Source organism: Vigna unguiculata, chromosome 7 (assembly GCF_004118075.2).
Source record: "Vigna unguiculata cultivar IT97K-499-35 chromosome 7, ASM411807v1, whole genome shotgun sequence".
NCBI lineage: Eukaryota > Viridiplantae > Streptophyta > Magnoliopsida > Fabales > Fabaceae > Vigna > Vigna unguiculata.
In genome coordinates, this window is record NC_040285.1 from 32,960,126 (window position 1) to 32,981,039 (window position 20,914).

Below are 20,914 nucleotides of genomic sequence, written 5' to 3' on the forward strand. Positions count from 1 at the left end.
TAGATCAGATTTGTCGATCACTCAATTTTAGAGCGACTAAAAACTATTATTGATCCCTTACAGGATCTTGTATTTAGAAGTTGAGGAATACTGACAAGTGTTATAAAGAAAGTATTTAAGGTATAATAAATGATTATTAATTTTATTATATTTATTTTTAAATGTGAAATAATTAATTTTATTAATTAAAATAAAAAAATATTAACTACTATGTTAAGGACATTTAAGATAGTGATTAAAATATAATTAATAATTATTGATTTCATATTTTTACATAGAAAACTATAATAATTAATTAAATAATACAAAATCATATAACAAATTTTATAAATTTTATAAAGACAGACATATATTTTGAAATTTCTAAATAACGTCTCTTTGATACAAAATAAATAATTTGAAAATTCTAAGATCCTTATTGAAAAATATCTTTCAAATATTTAAAGATGCAAATTTAAGTTTCGTGCTTCACTTAAAAGTTTAGGTATGTAATTAAATTTTTTATATTACTAAATTTATGGATTTATAATTAATAATTTCATATATTAAAATATTGTCTACGATTTTGTTAAATTAACAAGAATATTAAAAAAATTATAGAAAAAGGAAACTCGATAAAATTTTAAATTCATATTTTAATTTTTTTTAATATTTTAAAGATATTTAACACTATATTCTTTTTTGTTGGTTTTTACGTTAATTTAAACTTTTTTATATTTTTTTTTTATTTTTAACAACATTAAAATATAATTATTTTATTTTTTTTTAACTTTTTATTAGTGAACATTAAATAAAATATTAAACACAATTATATAATATTTTTGTTATTTTAATAAAATAAAATTGTTTTAAAAGTTATTAAGTCAAAATTTATTTAATATCATATTTAATTATGAAGTTTTGTAAAATTTAATACATATTAATTATTTTTAATCAAATATTCTTAGGACAATAGTTACTACAGGATCCTTAAAATAATATAAATATAGATTTATAAGTGTTATATAACCGAAATCGATTTTGATAAATTAATTATGACCTTGATAATTATTAACGAAGTTTTACTTTATTTAGAGATAAAAATATCTATAAATATTATATAACTGTAATTAATAAATGATTTTTGACTTTAATAATTATTAACTTAGTTTTATCATTTAATTATTTTTAATTTTTTATGTGTAACCATTAATTTATCAATTATATATATATATATATATATATATATATATATATATATATATATATATATATATATTATCCGAAAAGTTTATACGTCACTCCGTTCCTCAAGATTAGGAGGCTGATGTTCCAACCATACTTAGGTACACAGCACCAGGCACACCCGCTGACCGCCTACCTTAAGAAAGACCCCCTGGTTCATATGTCGTCCAGTAAGTCCAATGGCCGCCCACGTTGCCTCCCACTGTAAAAGATCCCACCCCCTAGTATACGGCCTCCAGCAAAACCCCAGAGCCGCTTACTCGATAATGGTCCCACTAGTCGTACACATCATATAGAACACCCTCCCTAAAGAATGCGGCCCTCAACAAGACCTGTGGCCGCATATGTTACAACAGACACACTAGTGCAGAATCGCATTTTTACCTTACATTATAGGCCTCGGTTGGCAAGGAACCGGAGCATATAATGGTGCGGTGGCATTTTTGCAATTTCAGGCAACTTTTATGCCTCGGTTCAAGAAAAACCCGAGGCCAAAAGGGGTTATAGGCTTCGATTCAAAAAAAACCGGTGCCAAAAGGGGTTATAGGCTTCGGTTAAAAAAAAAAACCGGTGCCAAAAGGTCCTCCCAAAAATTTCAACTTTCCCGCTATTTTTAATTTTTCATTTTGAACGAAAAGGATTATACCTCAGTTGTCCAGGAGCCGAGGCAGAAAATGGTTTTATGCCCCGGTTTTTAATTAAACCGAGGAAGAAGAGTTAGGTTAAAATAAAAACCCAAATCACAAAAATCAGCACTTCGTCTTCTTCTCTGCTCGCGAGGTTCTTCTTCCCATTTTCTCTGCATCAAGTTCTTCTTCTTCTCTCAAGGTTTTTTACCCAATCCTCTCTAAAGTTCCAAACTTTCTTTCACACCAACATCTCAGATCCAACATGCAATCACACAAACTTTCTTTCGTTTTACTTTCTCTCGAAGGTGACGCACATGGAGGTTTAATGGTTTGCGATTCTGGTTCGTTCGCAGGCTAATGGTGCAGATGCGTCATTCTTCGTTCTAGTGCGTAGTTCTTCGTTCTGTGGTTTCTCGTCTCAGGCGCAATCTGTTATGGTGTTTTGGACATTCTTTTTGCAGGTTGTTTGAAGGTGGTTGATGTGCTTCACGATGTAGGTGCATATCTGATGGTGTTTGCGTTTTCTGGTTTAGTCGCGAGGTGCAGCGTGATGGTTGGCGTCGCAGATCTGTGGCTTCAAAGTCATGAGGTGCAGCGTGATGGTTGGCATCGCAGATCTGTGGCTTCAAAGGTGCGAATGTTTGCAGCGTTCTTTAGGCAAGAACTGCTAAAAGGAACTGGAGAAATCCCATTAGGGAGGCAACCGTTTAATTTTTTTTTTAATTTTTAATGCATATTATGCCTCGGTTCCCTCCATAACCGAGGCAGTAATGGAGAAATATGCATCGGGTCATAACCGAGGCAGAAAGCTCATCCCTTTTTGACTCGGCTAGATATGCCTCGGGTCTTTAACCGAAGCCAAATAGTCAAAATAACCGCAACCAAAACCTTTATCTGCACTGGTGACAACTCCCCTGAAGTACGCGACCTTTAACGATCCCCCTGTTGACCGCCTACCCCACACTAAGGTATCCCTCCCCAAAGCAGTCCAGATCCGGGACGAAGCCATTCCAACAAAACAAGATGAGAGCACCCACCCATAGAGACCCTCATGACCGAGTACCGAATACCGTCATCCCTTGAAGGACTTCTTGGTAAGTTCTCTCCCCCGCATTGGATCCAAGAATAACCAGAAAGGGAATATTGGGCCCAAAGGCCCATCCCAGGTAGGACCCACAGGTAAAAAGGTATAAATAACACATTGTTTCATGCATTGATTACGCATTAAATTATTCTGATACTCTGACATCACCAGTGCTGACTTAGGCATCAAAGTGTCTTTTGCAGGTCCCCTGCTCCGCCCCGGAGTCCTTCTGAGAGCCAGAGCCGATCAGCCCGAAATCAAACGTCCAAGTCCCTCCAGTGATTTGTGGATTACAAGTTTCGGTCCTGTAAGAATATATATATATATATATATATATATATATATATATATATATATATATATATATATATATATAACATAGTTATTAATAATTATTAATCAAAATTCTTCTAATAACATAGTTAATTATAATTTTTTGTAAAATACAATTTCAGAGGATCCATGATAGAAAAAGAAGTTTAAATATAACATATGAAATTAATTAACTAACGTGCATAAATAGATAACACTTTCAACCTCTGATTGAATATAATTTGTATATAAAATACGTTTTACAGTAGATTTTTTACTAAATTCAGAAAATATATATAGCTTTAATTTTATATAATTTTAAGTGATTTATTTATTATTACTTTTTACTTTTAATCTAATATACATTTAGGTATTATTGTATTTTTTCCGTTTTCATAATTTTATTTTCTCCGTACATTAATTAAATAAACAAATATAATAATAAAAAATATATTAACATACATTTTTCTAATATAAAAAATAAAAAAGAATAATTTTCGTTAAGAAAGACATTTAAAAAGAAGTAAAAGAAAATAGTAATTTGTTGTTAAAACATCACATGTATTCCTGTGTTGAAAGAGTGCAAGAATCTAAAAGAAAAATACGAGTGTTTCCTCATATATGTACAGCACAATTGAATGCATGTTTGAGATTCATTTCACATCTCCACAAATATTTGAAGCAATAAATGTCATCGAAAGATACTGTTAAATGTAATAAATTTGGTTTGAGAATGATTTATGGTAAAACACATTGTACATATTTCGGATTGAAGAAGAAAAAAAAAAGGTATTAAATAAAAAGAGTTATATTTAAAAAAAAAACTGGTAAGATGGGTTTGAGAATTTGAAAGCATGATGACAGTGTGTGACGGAAAAACCAGAAAAGAAATTGCAGAAGATAAGGGGATGTTAGTTTGAGTATTGCAGCAAGAGTGTGAAGAAGAACATAGATATAGATGGATATGTGATGATGGTGGTGGCACGTGTTCCAACCACCTTATTTCCCGATTCGGCTCCTGCTGCCGAGGCAATGGGCAACAACAGCACCACCGGTGTCTGCTACTACCATACCAGTACGTTTTTCGAACTTCTCACCACTATGCATATTTACGCATTCTTTTGCATTTAAAAAAACCTTTTTTTTCTTGGGAGAAAAAGGGGAAGAGATAAAAGGAGGAAAAAAGTATGAGGAAGAGAAAGTGGACCATTCCACGAAACATTGCACCATGCCAACTGCATGTATATGATCGCCACGTAGCAATTCCAAATTGGTAGTTCTACTTTAACGTGGCACTGCCATGGCTTCTGATCCCTCCATAAATACCCCATGTATTCCTATCCCTTCTTCCTCTCACTTCATTCATTCACTCCTAACACACTTCTCTTCATCTTTTTTCTACTTCCCAAATTTCTTTTTGTCCCCCAAAACCTCACAGAGACAAAGGAAAAACCATAATGCCAACACCAAATGGAGACTCCAATCTCCCTCCTCCCAAACACAGCCCTCAACAATCCCGTGATATCCCTCCTTTCTTCTCCTCTTCTTACCCCATCACCCTTAAGGTATTTATCATTACATTATTGCTACACATCATAACTATAAGGATAACTAAACGTATTAATCTTCCTTTAACTCACTTTGACTTCACCTAATTTTCCTTCTTTTCTGGAAAATAATTAATACCAATTTATTGTCATGAGTTAATGTTTTCATGCAACGCAGTTCATGGACGTCGAATACCGCTTGAAGATAGAGGACAAAACAAAGACCCGAGGGAGCATCAAGACCTTCTTTACACCCTGCGAATCATCGCCGTCTGATCAAGGATCAAGGCCACCCGCGCCGCAGGAGCGACTTATTTTAAAAGGCATAACGGGAATAGCACACCCAGGGGAGATCTTAGCGGTGCTGGGTCCATCCGGGAGCGGAAAATCGACGCTCCTAAACGCGCTCGCTGGGAGGCTCCATGGGAACGGCCTCACAGGAACAATCCTCGCCAACTCCACCAAACTCAACAAATCGGTTCTTCGGAGAACCGGCTTCGTTACACAGGACGACATCCTCTACCCACATCTCACGGTTCGCGAGACGCTGGTGTTCTGCGCTATGCTGCGCCTCCCGCGCACGCTGCCGCGCGCGGCGAAGGTCGCGGCGGCGGAGTCTGCCATCGCGGAGCTGGGGCTGAGGAAGTGCGAGCACACGATAATAGGAAACAGCTTCATCCGAGGCGTCTCCGGCGGGGAGCGGAAGCGCGTGAGCATCGCGCACGAGATGCTGGTGGACCCCTCTCTGCTGATACTGGACGAGCCTACCTCCGGTCTGGACTCGACGGCGGCACACCGCCTGGTGGTGACGCTGGGGTCACTGGCGAAGAAGGGCAAAAGTGTAATTACATCGGTGCACCAACCTTCGAGCCGTGTGTACCAGATGTTCGATAAAGTTGTGTTGCTATCTGAAGGACAGTGTTTGTACTTCGGCAAAGGAAGCGACGCCATGCGGTACTTTCAGTCGGTTGGTTTCGCGCCGTCTTTCCCGATGAATCCGGCGGATTTTCTGCTCGATCTCGCAAACGGTACGTCACAGTTTCAACCGTTTCTGCTATTTCTTAACGAATTACAGTTTAACTTGTTACAACTGCTTGTGGTGTGTCGGTTTGAATTGTTTTTTCTGTTTTGTGTTTTTGATTGGCGTGAATTATTAGTGGTGAGTGATGTTGGCTTCCAAGGAAGTGCTTGTGATTGAGGTTGATAAGTTGATATGATATGTATCTATCTTTCTAGTGTTTTGTAGTGGAGGTAATGGTTACGGTAATGGTTATTGTAAGGCTTATGGTAATGTGTGTAGTGTGATGGTGTGGGGTAGAATGTTTGGTATATGGGCATGATGGGTGAGCGTGTGTTCGTAAAGCGAATTAATGAACGTCATTCGGGGCTACAGGGCAATAAGTTTAACAACAGTGGCGGACATCATGTTATGTAACTCTGTTCCTTCTTGCTATGATTGCGTGATATTATGGTCCTCAACTCAACTCCTTTTCTCACCCATTTTGGCCCTTCTTGCTCATTAAAATCCCTTTTTCTATTTAATTAATACTATCTACATCCTGCTTTAATTTACATTCAGTTTCGCTTCGTTAACGTTAAAATACAAATAAAATATTAACATCGGTTTATTTTTCTTATTTTAAGTATTCACCAAAATATATTAGTGTTCTATTTTTTCTATAATTAATACTCAACGGATTCTCGCGAATAAGACTTATCAAACTACTTTTTCATTTCTTGCCAATCCCTTTTCCTTTGTTGGGTCTCTTTAGTGGACATTTAATAGCGATCACTCTAATATTCGGATCACTCCTAGCTAGAACTTAATAGGATGTAATTAAAAAAAAACTTATAAATCACCTTTTTTTTAAAAATGAGTTGGCCATTTCGAACTTTGGTGGTGGTGATGTCGATTATTGAGTGTAAAGAATATTTTGTAACAATAAAGATGATTTTTAAATTTATTATAACATAACATCTTATTATATATTTTCACTTTTCTTTCTGTTTTACGCTTGTGTAATGATTTTTTCATTTAATAAAAGGTATATTTTAGGTATAAGCTAGCAGAGAAAGATAAAGATTTCTCTTTGAGTGGAACGAATCGATTAGATCCGTAATGGGTTTTGATTTTGCATCAATATTGGGATGCTTTACATAAACAATTTGCTGATGCTTACCACGTGTCCTCTTTTTTTGGAACTGTCTGTCGTTGGCTCTACTTTTTCTTGCTTTTCTTGTATACCAGTTAGTTTTCTTTTTTCCAGGACAACCTGATTTGACTCCTTATGCTTTGATTTTTCCTCTCTTTTTTTGTCCAATTTTTTCTTCTCTCTATGGCCAATACTGTTTCTTCTTAGCCAAACCAAATTTGTGACCATTGCCTCCTCCAGCGAGGCATGCAATTTTCTCTTGAAACTATCTAACAGTTTGACAAGTAGATTTTTTTGAAGTCTAGGTTCACCAAGTATTTTAGAATTAAGCTGGACGATTAAGATTTTACATAATGAATGATGGGAAATCGAGTGATTGGATAGATTACCTCAGAAGAGTGTGGTTTATGAAACAAAGAAAGTAGTTTAGAGTTTCCAATTCCCGATCATATTCAGTATGGTGTCAATTTTTATGTGGGTCCGGATATATTCCAAATTTAGAAGAAAAATAGCAGATCTCATGGACTTATGCAGCGTGGCCCCTTGTTACCATAACCATCAACCATATCCTTTCAATATAAGAACAAGTTGATCTGATATCCTTTAGAAAGAATAACATCAGAATGGACAATACTTTTGTTGTGGTGTCCAAAATAGGCATTTGGGTTGAGCTTGTACGAGGACAAAAAAAATGATTAGATTAGATATAATTTGACAATTCACAATTCACAAAAACAGACTTTGTTTTCAAAGTTAAACGTCTTTGTTTCTCGTTTCTATGTCAAGTTCAAACGTAGGAAAGAATGTTATGCAATTGGTTTCACAAGACATGAAGTTAGTATAAGCCTCCTGAATAATTTTCAACTTTTAGCATCTGTTGAAGGACAGGTGTAATTGGGGTAGACTGGTGTAATCGTTGAAAACGGCATGCCATGTGTACTAAAGTTATTTGTGGGCTGTCAAAAGAGAACGTGCATATGGTATAAAGTTGGAAATGCTTAGGTAGTGGACCGGAGTCCTTGAGTTGTAGATAATTGGCCTTTTTATTGGTGCTTCTGTTTGCTTCTTTTAGTATAGCTAGATTTTGGTTGGTGATATCACTAACCACAATCTATAATTTATTAAATTATTATTTCATAAATTAGTAGCTCTATGGTAAGTGCTCTTTGACTGGGTATTTTTATCTAATATGGAGTTCAACACCTTGGGCACTAAAATATTGTTATGATATGTGCCTCTCTTAACCTTTTTCGTTGATTCTTGGGACCATGATGATAATGTCGATATTAAGGTTGATGACGCCATTGATAGCGTGAGAAACCATCAAACCGCTGTTAAAAGGAAAAATAATACAAAGAGCACCTGGAAAAGGTGGCACACTAAATCCCTGTCTACCTTTAAAAAATTGTGATCAAATTATCAAGTAATTTACACCTCTCGTAGGTATCTTATATTTTATGGAGGAGGTTAAACTTTAGGGGGTACAAGAGGTATTAAAGTGGGGTTTAGGATTTATCTTTGTCCGTATGTTATGCTCATACTTTTTTGTATTGCTTTTACGTTGATGTTATTTCCTTTGATGAAGTTACTCTTGCCCCTAATGTTTTAATCAATGCTCTATATTTAAAAAAAAAAAAAAAAAACTAAGCATTTTGTTATAAATCAATCTTGACCTACTCGAGCATATGGTCTTGGGAGCTTTTCTTATTCATCATTAGATCTGAGGAAAAAAACTTGACCTTCACTTCTTTGACAATGATCTGGCCAATTTTGCACTGATTCTCTTTTCCGTTCACTTTGTTTCTTTTTCTCTTTTCCTCCCACTTTATTAGAATCTCTTGTCTTAGGATCTGTTAAAGAGCTACACGTGTTGGGTAGCTTTACATCCATAAAAACATTTCTCCCGAAAAGTGAAGTCTGATGGCAGAAAGGTGTAATGAAATGAAAGTAAATAGCTACATTGATATTATGCAAATCAAAGTGGGAGCTGGTGGCCCAGTCAGCAGTGCCAGCACCAATCTTAGTGGAGACTCACCATAACACTAACATAAGTCAGCTTTTACGAGTCCCACTGCCCTATTTAACCACGTTCATGCCTCTAATCAGCCCTTTTTCAATAATCAACTACTTGTTTAATTAATTCAAACATATTTTCATTTACTTTATCCCTGGTTCCACCTATCCTAATCCTATACTTTGTTGCTTCTTCAGCTTCAATATTTTTTTATGCAATATGCAACCACGATATTTACAATATTTTCCCACAGGCCATCGCCTTGGTGCTGTGCATCTTCACTTTTACCGTAGTTTATTCCACTGTCGGTGGAGAAATTGTATTTCTATATATAATTCTTATTTCTATATAATAAATACATAACAACGAGAGATAATACGAGATAAGATGATTATGTGATTGAAAGAGACAAAAAAATCATAAAATGTTATATAAATTTAATTTTATCATATGAATAATATAACTTATGTTGCTTTGGATAAGGACTTTTTGTTGAAGTCTTCAATCTCTCTCGTTCTATTGTGGATTATCCATTCCTACTTTGTCTGTGGTGGTATGCTATTCCCCTTTTTCCTAAATTTGGAAATTGAATAATATATTGCCAACTAGTAATATGAAGCTAGCCCCGGCCCAAACCTATTTTGTGAACCGAATGCAATCCAGATTCTTAAATCAAAGGAGAAAAAGGTTGGTGGGCATCAAATGTTTGTTAACACAGAGACAAATGTATATGCGATAAAATAACAGAAACAATAATTAATGTTGATAGTGTTTGATATATATTATCACTAGGCAAAATTTTCTGGTTATTTTTCGCCTGTCCAATTGGTTTATTCATATAATAGATCTTATCTCCATAATTGGAATGCATAATAGAATGATCTTTACGAGTGGGGAATTCTACGATATTAATCAAGTTGAACCTTGAATCCTGCAGGTGTTAGCCACATCGATGGTCAAAGTGAAAAAGATAAACCAAACATAAAGCAAAACCTAATCCATTCATACAACACAATACTGGGTCCCAAGGTAAAAGCTTCCTGCATGGACACTGCAAGTTTTCCTACAAAAATCACAAACCCTTTGAGAAGCAACTGTTCGAACGAATGTAGACGTAGCGACAGGGTTAGCTTCTTTGACTGGTTTTACCAATTCAGTATCCTACTTCAGAGGAGCCTCAAAGAAAGAAAACACGAATCCTTCAACACTCTGAGAGTCTCTCAAGTTATTGCTGCAGCATTATTAGCTGGTTTAATGTGGTGGCATTCAGATTACAGGAACATTCAAGATAGGCTTGGCCTACTCTTCTTCATTTCCATCTTCTGGGGAGTCTTCCCGTCTTTCAACTCAGTATTTGCATTCCCTCAAGAACGTGCCATCTTTATGAAAGAGCGAGCTTCTGGCATGTACAAGTTGTCCTCCTATTTCATGGCTCGAATCGTTGGAGACCTTCCCATGGAGCTTATCCTTCCCACTATTTTCCTTGTTATTACATATTGGATGGGTGGATTAAAGCCAGATTTTTGGGCTTTTGTGTTGACTTGGTTGGTTGTGCTGGGATACGTGATGGTGTCACAGGGTCTTGGACTTGCTTTAGGTGCAGCAATAATGGATGCCAAACAGGCTTCCACAGTGGCAGCAGTGACAATGCTTGCATTTGTATTGACCGGTGGATACTATGTCCATCAGGTGCCATCTTGCATGGCTTGGATCAAATACATATCCACAACCTTCTACTGTTACAGGCTGCTGACTAGAATCCAATATGAGGATGGCAAGAAGATATCTTATCTATTAGGCTGCTATCATGGTGATAAGGGTGGGTGCAGGTTTGTTGAAGAGGATGTGGTGGGGCAAATTGGCACTCTGGGCTGCATTGGGGTGTTGCTTTTCATGTTTGTGTTCTACAGATTATTGGCTTACCTTGCATTGAGGCGCATCAAGAGTTGAAAAAATCTGATTTGGTTCTTTTGGGAAAGCTTGAATTAATGCAGAGAAGAACGGATCAATTTGTTGGCTCCTAGTGCAGCAGTGACCACTTTTACACTGGGCCAGTCTGGCTAGTTGATTCCTACTAACTGTAATATGAATGAGAGATTTTCTGTTGTAATTGTAAAGTTAGAGAATCAATTAACAAGCAACATTGAAGTGAAGAGAGAAAAGAAGTGTAATTGTAGATTTGGATTTCAACTCGCTCTCTAAGTTCATTCTGTATTCGGAATGCTAAGGAAGAAATAAAGATATTTCTTCCTCATGGAATATATATAAATAATATAATTTTCAAGTTTTTTAAGACTCTTGGCTCTTAGCTCTGCTATTTCTTTTTATTCGGAAAACGGTAATGCCAAAGTATCAGAAACATTATTAATTTGGAAGCTTCCTAGCCTGTTGTTATGTAACAGAGGGCTTGGAGTACAGAGTTGGGAGGAAGTCGCTCACCATTTTCATTTCATGGTGTCATGTATAAATTTTCTTGCTATCAAAGCTTTGAATTGGTCTATTTGCATACAACAGCTTTAAATTGGACTACTGTTAGATTCATAAAGCAGTTGTTGGAGAATGATATTGCAATGTTCACCTATTGAACAATCCTATACAATTTCCAATTGAAGAAACTATTTATGACAGTTTTTAGAACTTTAGATTTTCAACAAAACTTTATGTTAATATTTTCAAATAACTAAAATTACTAATTTAATCCTACTACCTGATTTGAAAAACACACATAGACATATACAACTTTTTGTTTGAATTATAATTTCAAAAATATATTTTAATAGTTTTAAATATAATTAAATATATATTAGAGTTTAATTAGTAATTTCAAATTGACTCCGTGACTACAGAAAACATTGACAACAACTAAAAATTTATCAATTCCGCACTTCTAACAATCTACATAAATTACATATTGATATATGTGTTAGTAAAGCATGATGTGTTAATTTTATAATGATTATACCTTCTATTTGGTTCCTCAATTCCTGATTCATCCTAGTTTGATTAAAATAAAGGATGAATCACTCTTTAATATAATATTGAGAAAATATGTATTAAAAAACTTATTTTATGCTCTTTTTTTTAACATTATTAATTACGGTGATAAAAATTTGGTTTCCACATGTTTAAAAAATAATCGATTATTTCGGACATAATTAATTATGTTAGGTATTTATAAAAAAAAGTTCAATTGATAATTAATCGATTATAGATTAAAAATGGTTTATAGGTTACATGAAAAAAATAATAATCAATTATGTTTAAACATAATTGATTATATCATTATTAGGGATGACAACGGGGTGGGCATGAGTTTCGCTATCCCATACCCATTCCGGTAAAAAAACATTCATCCCCATACCCAAATCCAACGGGTATTAAACTTTTGTCACATCCTCATCCTCACCGGATAACGGGTATAATCTCGTATCCATATGCATACCCGTTTTCTTACTACTTCAATATTAATTTTAATTAATTTTTATAAAATAATAAAAAATTACAGTAAAGGAAATAATATTATAAAATATTCAATATTAGGAGGATGGTTGTTTCTATCAAATACTTTAAAATAAATTATAATTGTTTACATTTTAGATTAGAATACCAAATAAAATTTTATGAGAACCAAAACATTTATTAAATTTGCTAACTACAAATATTAGTGAAACCTAGTTGATAAAATTTAAAAATATTTTTAAAAAAATATAAAAGGAAAGTAAATATTCAAATTAAAATATATTTTAAATGTTTGTTTACTTTAATTTTTTTTTAATTCTAAGGAATCTCTTTTTTATGCACCAATAAAAATGATAATATATCATTTCATCAAAATGACGCAAAGAACAAATAATAAACATAATAATAAAATTTTGACATAGATCTTGTATCTTTTGAACTCTAACATATGTTGAATGGTGATAAAAAAAATTCATGGCAATTACATTAAATTTTTATATTATAATAAATAAAAGTTATTTATACAATTATAGTGAAAAAATTACAATATGATTGATAATGAGTTAGAAAATAAATTAGATAAAATATATCAAAATAGTATTCTACATGATGAACATAAACAACAAGTAAAAATATTAAAAAATTAACAAATGTGTGTTTGAGAAAAATTTGAAAGACTATTAAAAGAAATCACACAAAGGAAAACAAATGTATAACTAAGACAACTTTTTAAATATCAATATATATACTTAATGGTTAAGAAATAACGAAAATTATTTTAGCGAAACAAAAAAGTTCTTTAAATAAAACAAAAATTAATAATAATAAGTAAAAAAAATTTATATTACCTAGTAAATGAAATGTTTATGCTATTAAACACTTAAATTGAAAGTATTAAACATAATCGTGTGAAAGGAAAATATACAATAACTAAAAATATTAAAATAATAGAAATATTCAAATATGAGACATAAAAAGTTTTTAATTGACATACATCATTTTAACATAATTATATAAAGGTTATGATAAGATAAAAAATATATTGGAGATGCGAATGCGTTTCATGACAAACCAAATAATTAAAAGAAATAAAAAGTATATATATATATATAGGGTTATTTAATTAATTGTGAATATTTTAATAATTTAAACGAGGACAGGTATTATGGCGGGGATATGTACATCCTCATACCCAATTGAAAAAGTCGGGGATTCTCCATACCCATACCCATACCCAAACCTAGTCAATGCGGAGATTCTCCGTCAAAACGGGACAGATTCGAACAATACCCACCGGGGGGTGTATTTGCCATCTCTAATCATTATCATATTCAATAACAATGATTATAGATTCAAAATGGTTTATAGGTTACAAGAAAAATATAATAATAAATTATGATTAAACATAATTGATTATATAATGATTAGAGATGTTAACAAAATGAGTAGTGTACAGGTAGTAACTTTCTTATACTTTATTCGTTGTTTGTTGGATAAATACCCGTGTCGTTTGTTAGAAAATATCTCATTCAAAATCAATGTATTAATATTTCAATCATGTTTTTGAATTATAATATAGCGGATACGAGTATCCACGGATACGGATACTATATTACCTGTACCTGTCCCGTTAATATACGAGTATAAAAAATACTCGTATTCGTTATCTGTAAATATTTATTTACAATATTCATTTTCTTTTCATTATGAATTTTATCATAAATATCTGCAGATATGGATTTTTTTAACGTTCCTTTGAGTAACCTCAAAACTCTTTTAAAAAGAAAATTATCTCATTCATCTTTGTATTTCATATCGATTTAAAAAATAATAGAGCATTATTATTTCCTGGAAGAGATATTCTGAAAGTGTCATTCATTACATCTTGTTTGAAAAAAAGAAGTGTTTAAGATTTATTAGGATAAAATGATCATATTATTTTTATTGTAAATTTTGTCACATAGCGAGTGTGAAAATAATGATTTTTGGAAAGTACCGTATCATAAGGGATTTGAGCACGTCATATGTTCTATGACTAATTTTTTTTATCATTGATAAAAAAATATATTGATTAAATAAATATAAACTTGAGTGTCCTCTAAGATGGAGTAGATGATCTGATTGAGCATATTTATAATTCCAAGGAAGGGTTAAGTCGAATAATAGAATTAATCTTGAGTAGGGTGAATAAAAAAGTATTTAAGTTCTAGATATATCATTGCAATAACTCTAGTCATACCTAATTCAGTAAAGGATATCAAATTTTAATAAAACTACATCACCACTTAAAATATTACAAATTTTAATAAAATTATGTTTTTTTCGCTATTTTTAACAAAATGTAATAATTAATATTTATTACCTTCATTCTTACATAAAAATAGAGTTCGAAATATCTAAAACAAACTTAAAATTAAAATATTTTATTTTAAAATTTATTTTTCGAATTTTCTTTTATGCAAAAATTTAGGTCTTTAAATATAATACGATGAAGAAAAGTACCTACAAAATTTATATCATTGATTTTAATAGAATTTTGTTTTACATAAAAAACCTCTCAAATTTGTATTAATATTATTCTTTCATTGACTTGGATCATATATATTTTTTATCAAGGGTTTGAGAATCAAATTATTTTCATCATTAACTACTTCTCTCTTTTTTTCTATGGTCAGTTTCAACTATATCTATATTTTTGTTATCTTTTTCGTTCAAAGAGCACTTACCTGGATTTTCTAATTCAATAATCTTATCTATTTTAATAAATTTATTCTTAACTCCTTATTATGTAATTAAAGTCTCAATTCTTTTTTTTGAATTTTTAATATCTTTATTCAAATTTTCTAGTTAACATATGTACTTATTTTTATATAAAATAAAAAAATTATAATTTATAAAATACAACTAAAGACAAGTATATGATACAAATGACTTAAAACAATTAAAATGGTTTCAGGTTGTTAGGAAAGTAAACTTGATAATAGACTTGTAGTGTCTTAAAGTCTCAAGTCTCTTTTTCTAAAGTCCCATTTTCATTTTTTTCACGAATCTTTAGAGTTTATTTTAAGATTAATCATTAATAATAAAATTAAAAAAATTATGTTTTTCTCAACTTGATAGTAAAGATATTTTTCCCTAAACTTAAATTATCTTTCTACAGAAAATTCAACTTTGAATTATACTTCAATTAATCTATTATCCACAAAAAAAAAACTAAAATTTAATCTAATTAATAGTTTTGTAGAAAAATTTCATTTCCTTGTCAAGATATATGAAAAAATAAACTCTCAATAAACCTGTAAATCTAAAAGTACCAAAAAACAATACTGGGTAAAAGAAATGCATTTCTAATTCTAATATAAATTCAACAAATAGAATAAAAACAACAGCAACACAAATAGAAAAAAAAACATTCTAACCAAAAATGAGGATGAAAAGTTTGGTACACACAAACAACATGAGATTCAAGGAATGTAATATATCAAAACCTTAACTCTAAAAAAGGACTCTAGAATATAAGAAAGAAAGGAAAAACAACAAAAATGACAAAGAGATAAAAGAAGAAAATAGAATAAGATTAATTATAAGAAAATGAACATAATCTATCATTGTCTTTCTCGTAAACGAAATCATAATTTACTAAAAAAAGATTTTAACTCATTAAATATCATTTTTAATATCAATAAAAATTAACAAACACTCATAATAATTTAATTAAATTTTATTTTCATACATAAACTTATAATTAATTTAATAGAACTATATTAATAATAAAATATTATTTTTGAGGCCAATTTTTTTTAAAATAATTTTATAATTAATTTAATAGAGATATATTAGTACTAAATTTTTTAGACATTCTTTCTTAAATATAATATTATAATTAATTTAATAAAAAAATATTGATAGTAAATTTATTTTTAGACCTTCTTACTTTGGAGAACTAAAGCAAATATTTCACTTGCTTTATTTTTGAATCGACTCTACTCCCTTCTTACACAAAAAAAATATTTTACAATCATATAAAATATATGAGTATTGTGATTAATCAAAGGTTATAAAACCCACCCGTCCACGAAAGGTCCGGGACTCATTTTCAAGTAAGAATAACGATGTATGAGCAAACTTTAATTACAAAATAATAATAATAATAATAAACTATTCACACTAATCGTTTTCATCCCTTTTTATATTATCACGTCACTTACCATTTGTACTCTTCTATCATTTATCTCTTTCTTAATTTAGATAAAAATAACGTGCATGTCAATTCACCATTTTCCATCCATTTCTACATGTAATTATTTAAACAATTTAAGAAAGGTGTACCGTAGGGTTCGATCCCCATAGCAGCCGATCGACGCTCAAGAAATTTGCATCTACACCAAACTATGTACCTCAGTTACATCGTTGGTCGTCCTGCGATCCTACGATTGAGGTTGGAAGTCATAGTTAGGCGATGTAGCAATCAATCTGGAGTGATAATAAGTGCTCAATAACCGAGCGGCCGCATGCCACGAGAGTCGACCGAGGGAGCCCATGTCAGATTTGCTTTGTCAACAACTAATTGAAAATTACATTATGACCTTTTTTGGATGCTTGTGAGTGTGACTGCACATTAAATACTGTAGCTCTCGACAACATCGGCCATGACTTACTATTCTCATCTGTATATTAGGACACAAAGTCATGGCTGACGAAGTGCGGACGCATAGTCATGTCAGTTGGACGACAACAAGAAGAAGATCATACTTATGTAATTAAGGTAAGACAAGTCAATAATCAAGTTTAAAAAGCAATTGAGCCTCAATTAAGTAAACACTAATCCAAGGCCCATTTAAAAAATTATAAATAGAACTTCAAGGTAAGTTGGTAAGAACTTTTACTTCGCATCATTTATTACAACATTAATTGTTAAACCTGAACGGACCGAAACTGACCGATACTCTGATCGTCTGAATTACCGAATAAGAGAAGAAAGAGATACCAAGCGGAGGAAGAAAGAAGTGAAGTGACAAGCCAAGTGTTCAGATAGACGCTCAACTCTTATACTCGAAATAGACTGTGTATATATATATGAAAGGAAATACAATTTCAAAACAAATTTAAAAAGTGTAGAATTTTTGGAATCTTGGTGTAATTTTTGGAAACTCGTCAATGGAATTTTTCCATATTACTTTGATAAAAATATAAAATTGAAAGTCAATATTTAAGTAAGAAAAATCGCGTCTTGACCTATTTTGTTCATTTGTTTTACTTCACAATCTAAAAGAGCAATTCTAATTTTGTGTAACAAAAAATTTAAATGGGAAAGGTATCCACTGTCTGTTTTTGAGTTATAGGTGATCAAATAAAAATATATTGAATTACCACCGGCCACATGCCCGGAACTGAAAATTTACTATTTGGATCACTACATGATCATCATTAAATTAACTTCATTCTATAATTTCAACCAATAAGATTCGTTCTATAACAAAAAAAATTGGTTAATCCTTTATATATTTTATATACTTCTAATAAACGAGATTAAAATAAAAGTTACTAAAAGATAAGAAATGGTTCTTACTAAATTTATCCGAAGTGTTTTCGAGATAGAATACGAAGCTCTCAAGAACTTAATTATTGTTTTCTAATTAAAATTTCGGAATTTCAGAAAAGAAAAATAAAAGAACAGTTTACTTGCAAAAACTTCTCTAATATTCTAATACTCTAATATTTAAGTCAGTAAAAATTTAAAAAAATTTAGAATATATAAGATAACATGAATGAGAAAAGTGTATTGATAGATTTTATTATTTAAAATTTTATAAAAATGTTTAATTATATCATAAAATAAATTAGGAGCAACTACTTTCTTCAAATTCTTATATTTTATTTTGGAGACACTCGTCCAAATCCAGTAAAAATAAAAATAAAATAAAAAACCATTTTATTGTATATTCAGAAAACATTCAAGCAATTAAGAACTACACTTTATCTGTAAAAAAAAAAAAAAACAGAGAGGTACTATAAACATAATCTACAAACTCCACAATAAAGTTTTATTCTATAAAAATTAATTTTACTCGGAACAACCGGATGAAAAATTGTACCCATGATTTTTTTTTTTGGAGTAGCACAAGGAACTGGAGGACAGACATTTGTGACATACTGATACGAAAAAATTGAAGTGTACCTAAAATAAACCACAGTGTAGTGTCGGAAAAGAATGTTGAAGATGAAAATCTGTTACCAATGGGAGAAGGCGAGATTTTAGAAATGGAAGTAAATAAAAAGAATTTTGAAACATAGGTGTCTCCAAGTGAGTTTAAGTTTTATATTGGGTAAAAATGAGAGAGTGGAGTACCATAAGGATGAAAACCTATAAACTTATTGTTACTTGGTTAGACTCAGGTCTCATTGATATTGTTGTATCTTTCCAATAAAATCTTCTCAATAAAACATATATAAAACATATATGTAGATTTTTTTAGATGAAATTGATGAGCTACTCTTCCAAATGAACACAAACAACTGAATTGAATTAAACCAACACTACAGTCTGCAGATGCAATTGCTTATCTTTGCCCATTCATCCATGTGATTGCTTCCTAACCACTCTTTATGGGTAACCTCCCATTTAAAACACTTTCTCCCCTTCATCAATGCTATGTATTATTATATATGCCTCCTTTTTCTTTCTATAATATCATTCTTCTTTTTCCCACAAACCTTATTTTTCCTATGTGTCTGTCTTATAATTACTTCATTTCTTGTGTAATGCTTATAGTACTGTTATTCAATACATTAGAGTAATAATTAATTTTGTATACTAAAATTATCAATATTGAAGTTTTATAATAGTTGATTAATTAGTTTAACTTGAAGTGCATAAATAAAATAAAGTGTTGTTAGAATAGGAGTGGTACATATGTATCTGTCTGTGTGCCTATATAATAAAATCTGGAATGAGAGGTAGAGAGAGAGAGAGAGAAAGTTTTGTGAGACATCTTTTCTCTTCCTGAAAGGAACACAATGGATTCTTCTTCATCATCATCAGGAGCAAGTGTTAGTGAGCATGCGAAGGTTGTTCCAAAACAATGTGACATCTTCCATGCAGGAAAGTACTCTTCATCTCGCAGGACTCATTCCTCATCCTCATCTTCCTCCTTTGAATCATTCTATTTCCCCGAGGATCCACTTCTCAGTCCTGCATCTCCTCTTAGATTCTCGGGTGTTCCATTTTCTTGGGAACACTTGCCGGGAATTCCCAAGAAACAGAATTCCAAAAAGAAGCTGCAGGAGTCATCGTTGAAACTATTACCGTTGCCCCCACCGACCACCACACGCTCTTCCAAGAACCTCACTCATGAAGAAACAAGGGTGAGGAAGAAGAACTCGGTACAAAGTGTTTTCCAAAGGGATCCTTTCTTTGCTGCACTGGTGGAATGCTCAAAGGATGATGATAGTGGTGAAGAAACAAGTAGAAATTTGTGGAAGGTGCCAAGGAGTGTGAGTGATCGTTTTGGGTTCATTAACCTTTATGGTTCTTGCAAGAGAACTTGTGCTGTTTCTGAGTCTTTGGTGTACCTTCCAAGCTCAAGAAGAAGCACATGTGAAGAAGATGTTAGTCCCAGGTCCCTCTAAGCCTGTGAATTGTGATGATGCCTTGCTGTCAAAATGTGCTTGTGTTCATGTTGTTGTAAGAAAACCCAGAAAGAGGTATTTCTTTCCCTCTTTTCTTAATTTTTTTTTTAAACCTTGATCTTTGTTTTTAGCTTATAAAATATGGCATGCGAAGACAAGTGTGTCTTTGGAAACCCAACTTATTGTAATATGTTAATACAAGTATATAGGAAGTAGTGCTTTGCTTTGTCTCCTTCTGTTAATTCAGAGATCACTCATCACTCATATTTTTCTTAATCACTGCCTTTTGTTTTTTGCGTACCAAACATATCTAAATCTCTAAATACAAAATATACGCTCTCTGCAGTATTTCATGTGATAAAATCACATGATGACTGAAAATTACATGATCCCATGCGGAAACAATGTACTGGACCACACAGGAAAGAGACTGCCATATTATTCATTTGACTTTTGTGCACATTTTGTATTTTTAAGTGTATATATATCGTATGTATATGTATGAATATGATTCCCAAAGATTTCAGAGATGGCTATAGTGGCTGCTGATGTTGATAACAGCTTGCACGTACGTAGTCTATCTGTACAAAACTACATCTTTAGTATACCCTAAACAAACATGTATAAGGCTTGGGATAGACTCAATCTAAATCATGCTCTATACTAATGAGTTGGCTGTAGAATTAGTACACCTTTTTAAATATTTTTACAAGGTCATAATTACTGGTGAAAGAAATCATGACCATGACCACTCTGTGATCATATATATTCTGATTCCCAGAATATATTAAATTTTTCTATATCTTCAATGGAACTTCACAAATTGAGTGTACCCTTTTATTGTTCTGCAGTGTAAGATATGT

The 20,914-nt window shown here is 32.1% G+C and overlaps 2 protein-coding genes across 2 annotated transcripts; both read left to right on the forward strand.

The window, feature by feature from the left end:
- Nucleotides 1–4,591: 4,591 nt before the first annotated feature.
- LOC114191744 (ABC transporter G family member 25) lies at nucleotides 4,592–11,256 on the forward strand. The gene is made up of 3 exons (XM_028081113.1): nucleotides 4,592–4,814; nucleotides 4,975–5,824; nucleotides 9,901–11,256. Exons 1-3 carry the CDS (start codon nucleotides 4,707–4,709, stop codon nucleotides 10,911–10,913), a joined length of 1,971 nt encoding a protein of 656 aa, XP_027936914.1. The 5' UTR covers nucleotides 4,592–4,706; the 3' UTR covers nucleotides 10,914–11,256.
- An 8,045-nt stretch (nucleotides 11,257–19,301) lies between these two features.
- On the forward strand, nucleotides 19,302–20,282 carry LOC114190562. The gene has a single exon (XM_028079502.1). It carries the CDS (start codon nucleotides 19,440–19,442, stop codon nucleotides 20,049–20,051), a length of 612 nt encoding a protein of 203 aa, XP_027935303.1. The 5' UTR covers nucleotides 19,302–19,439; the 3' UTR covers nucleotides 20,052–20,282.
- Nucleotides 20,283–20,914: the final 632 nt, after the last annotated feature.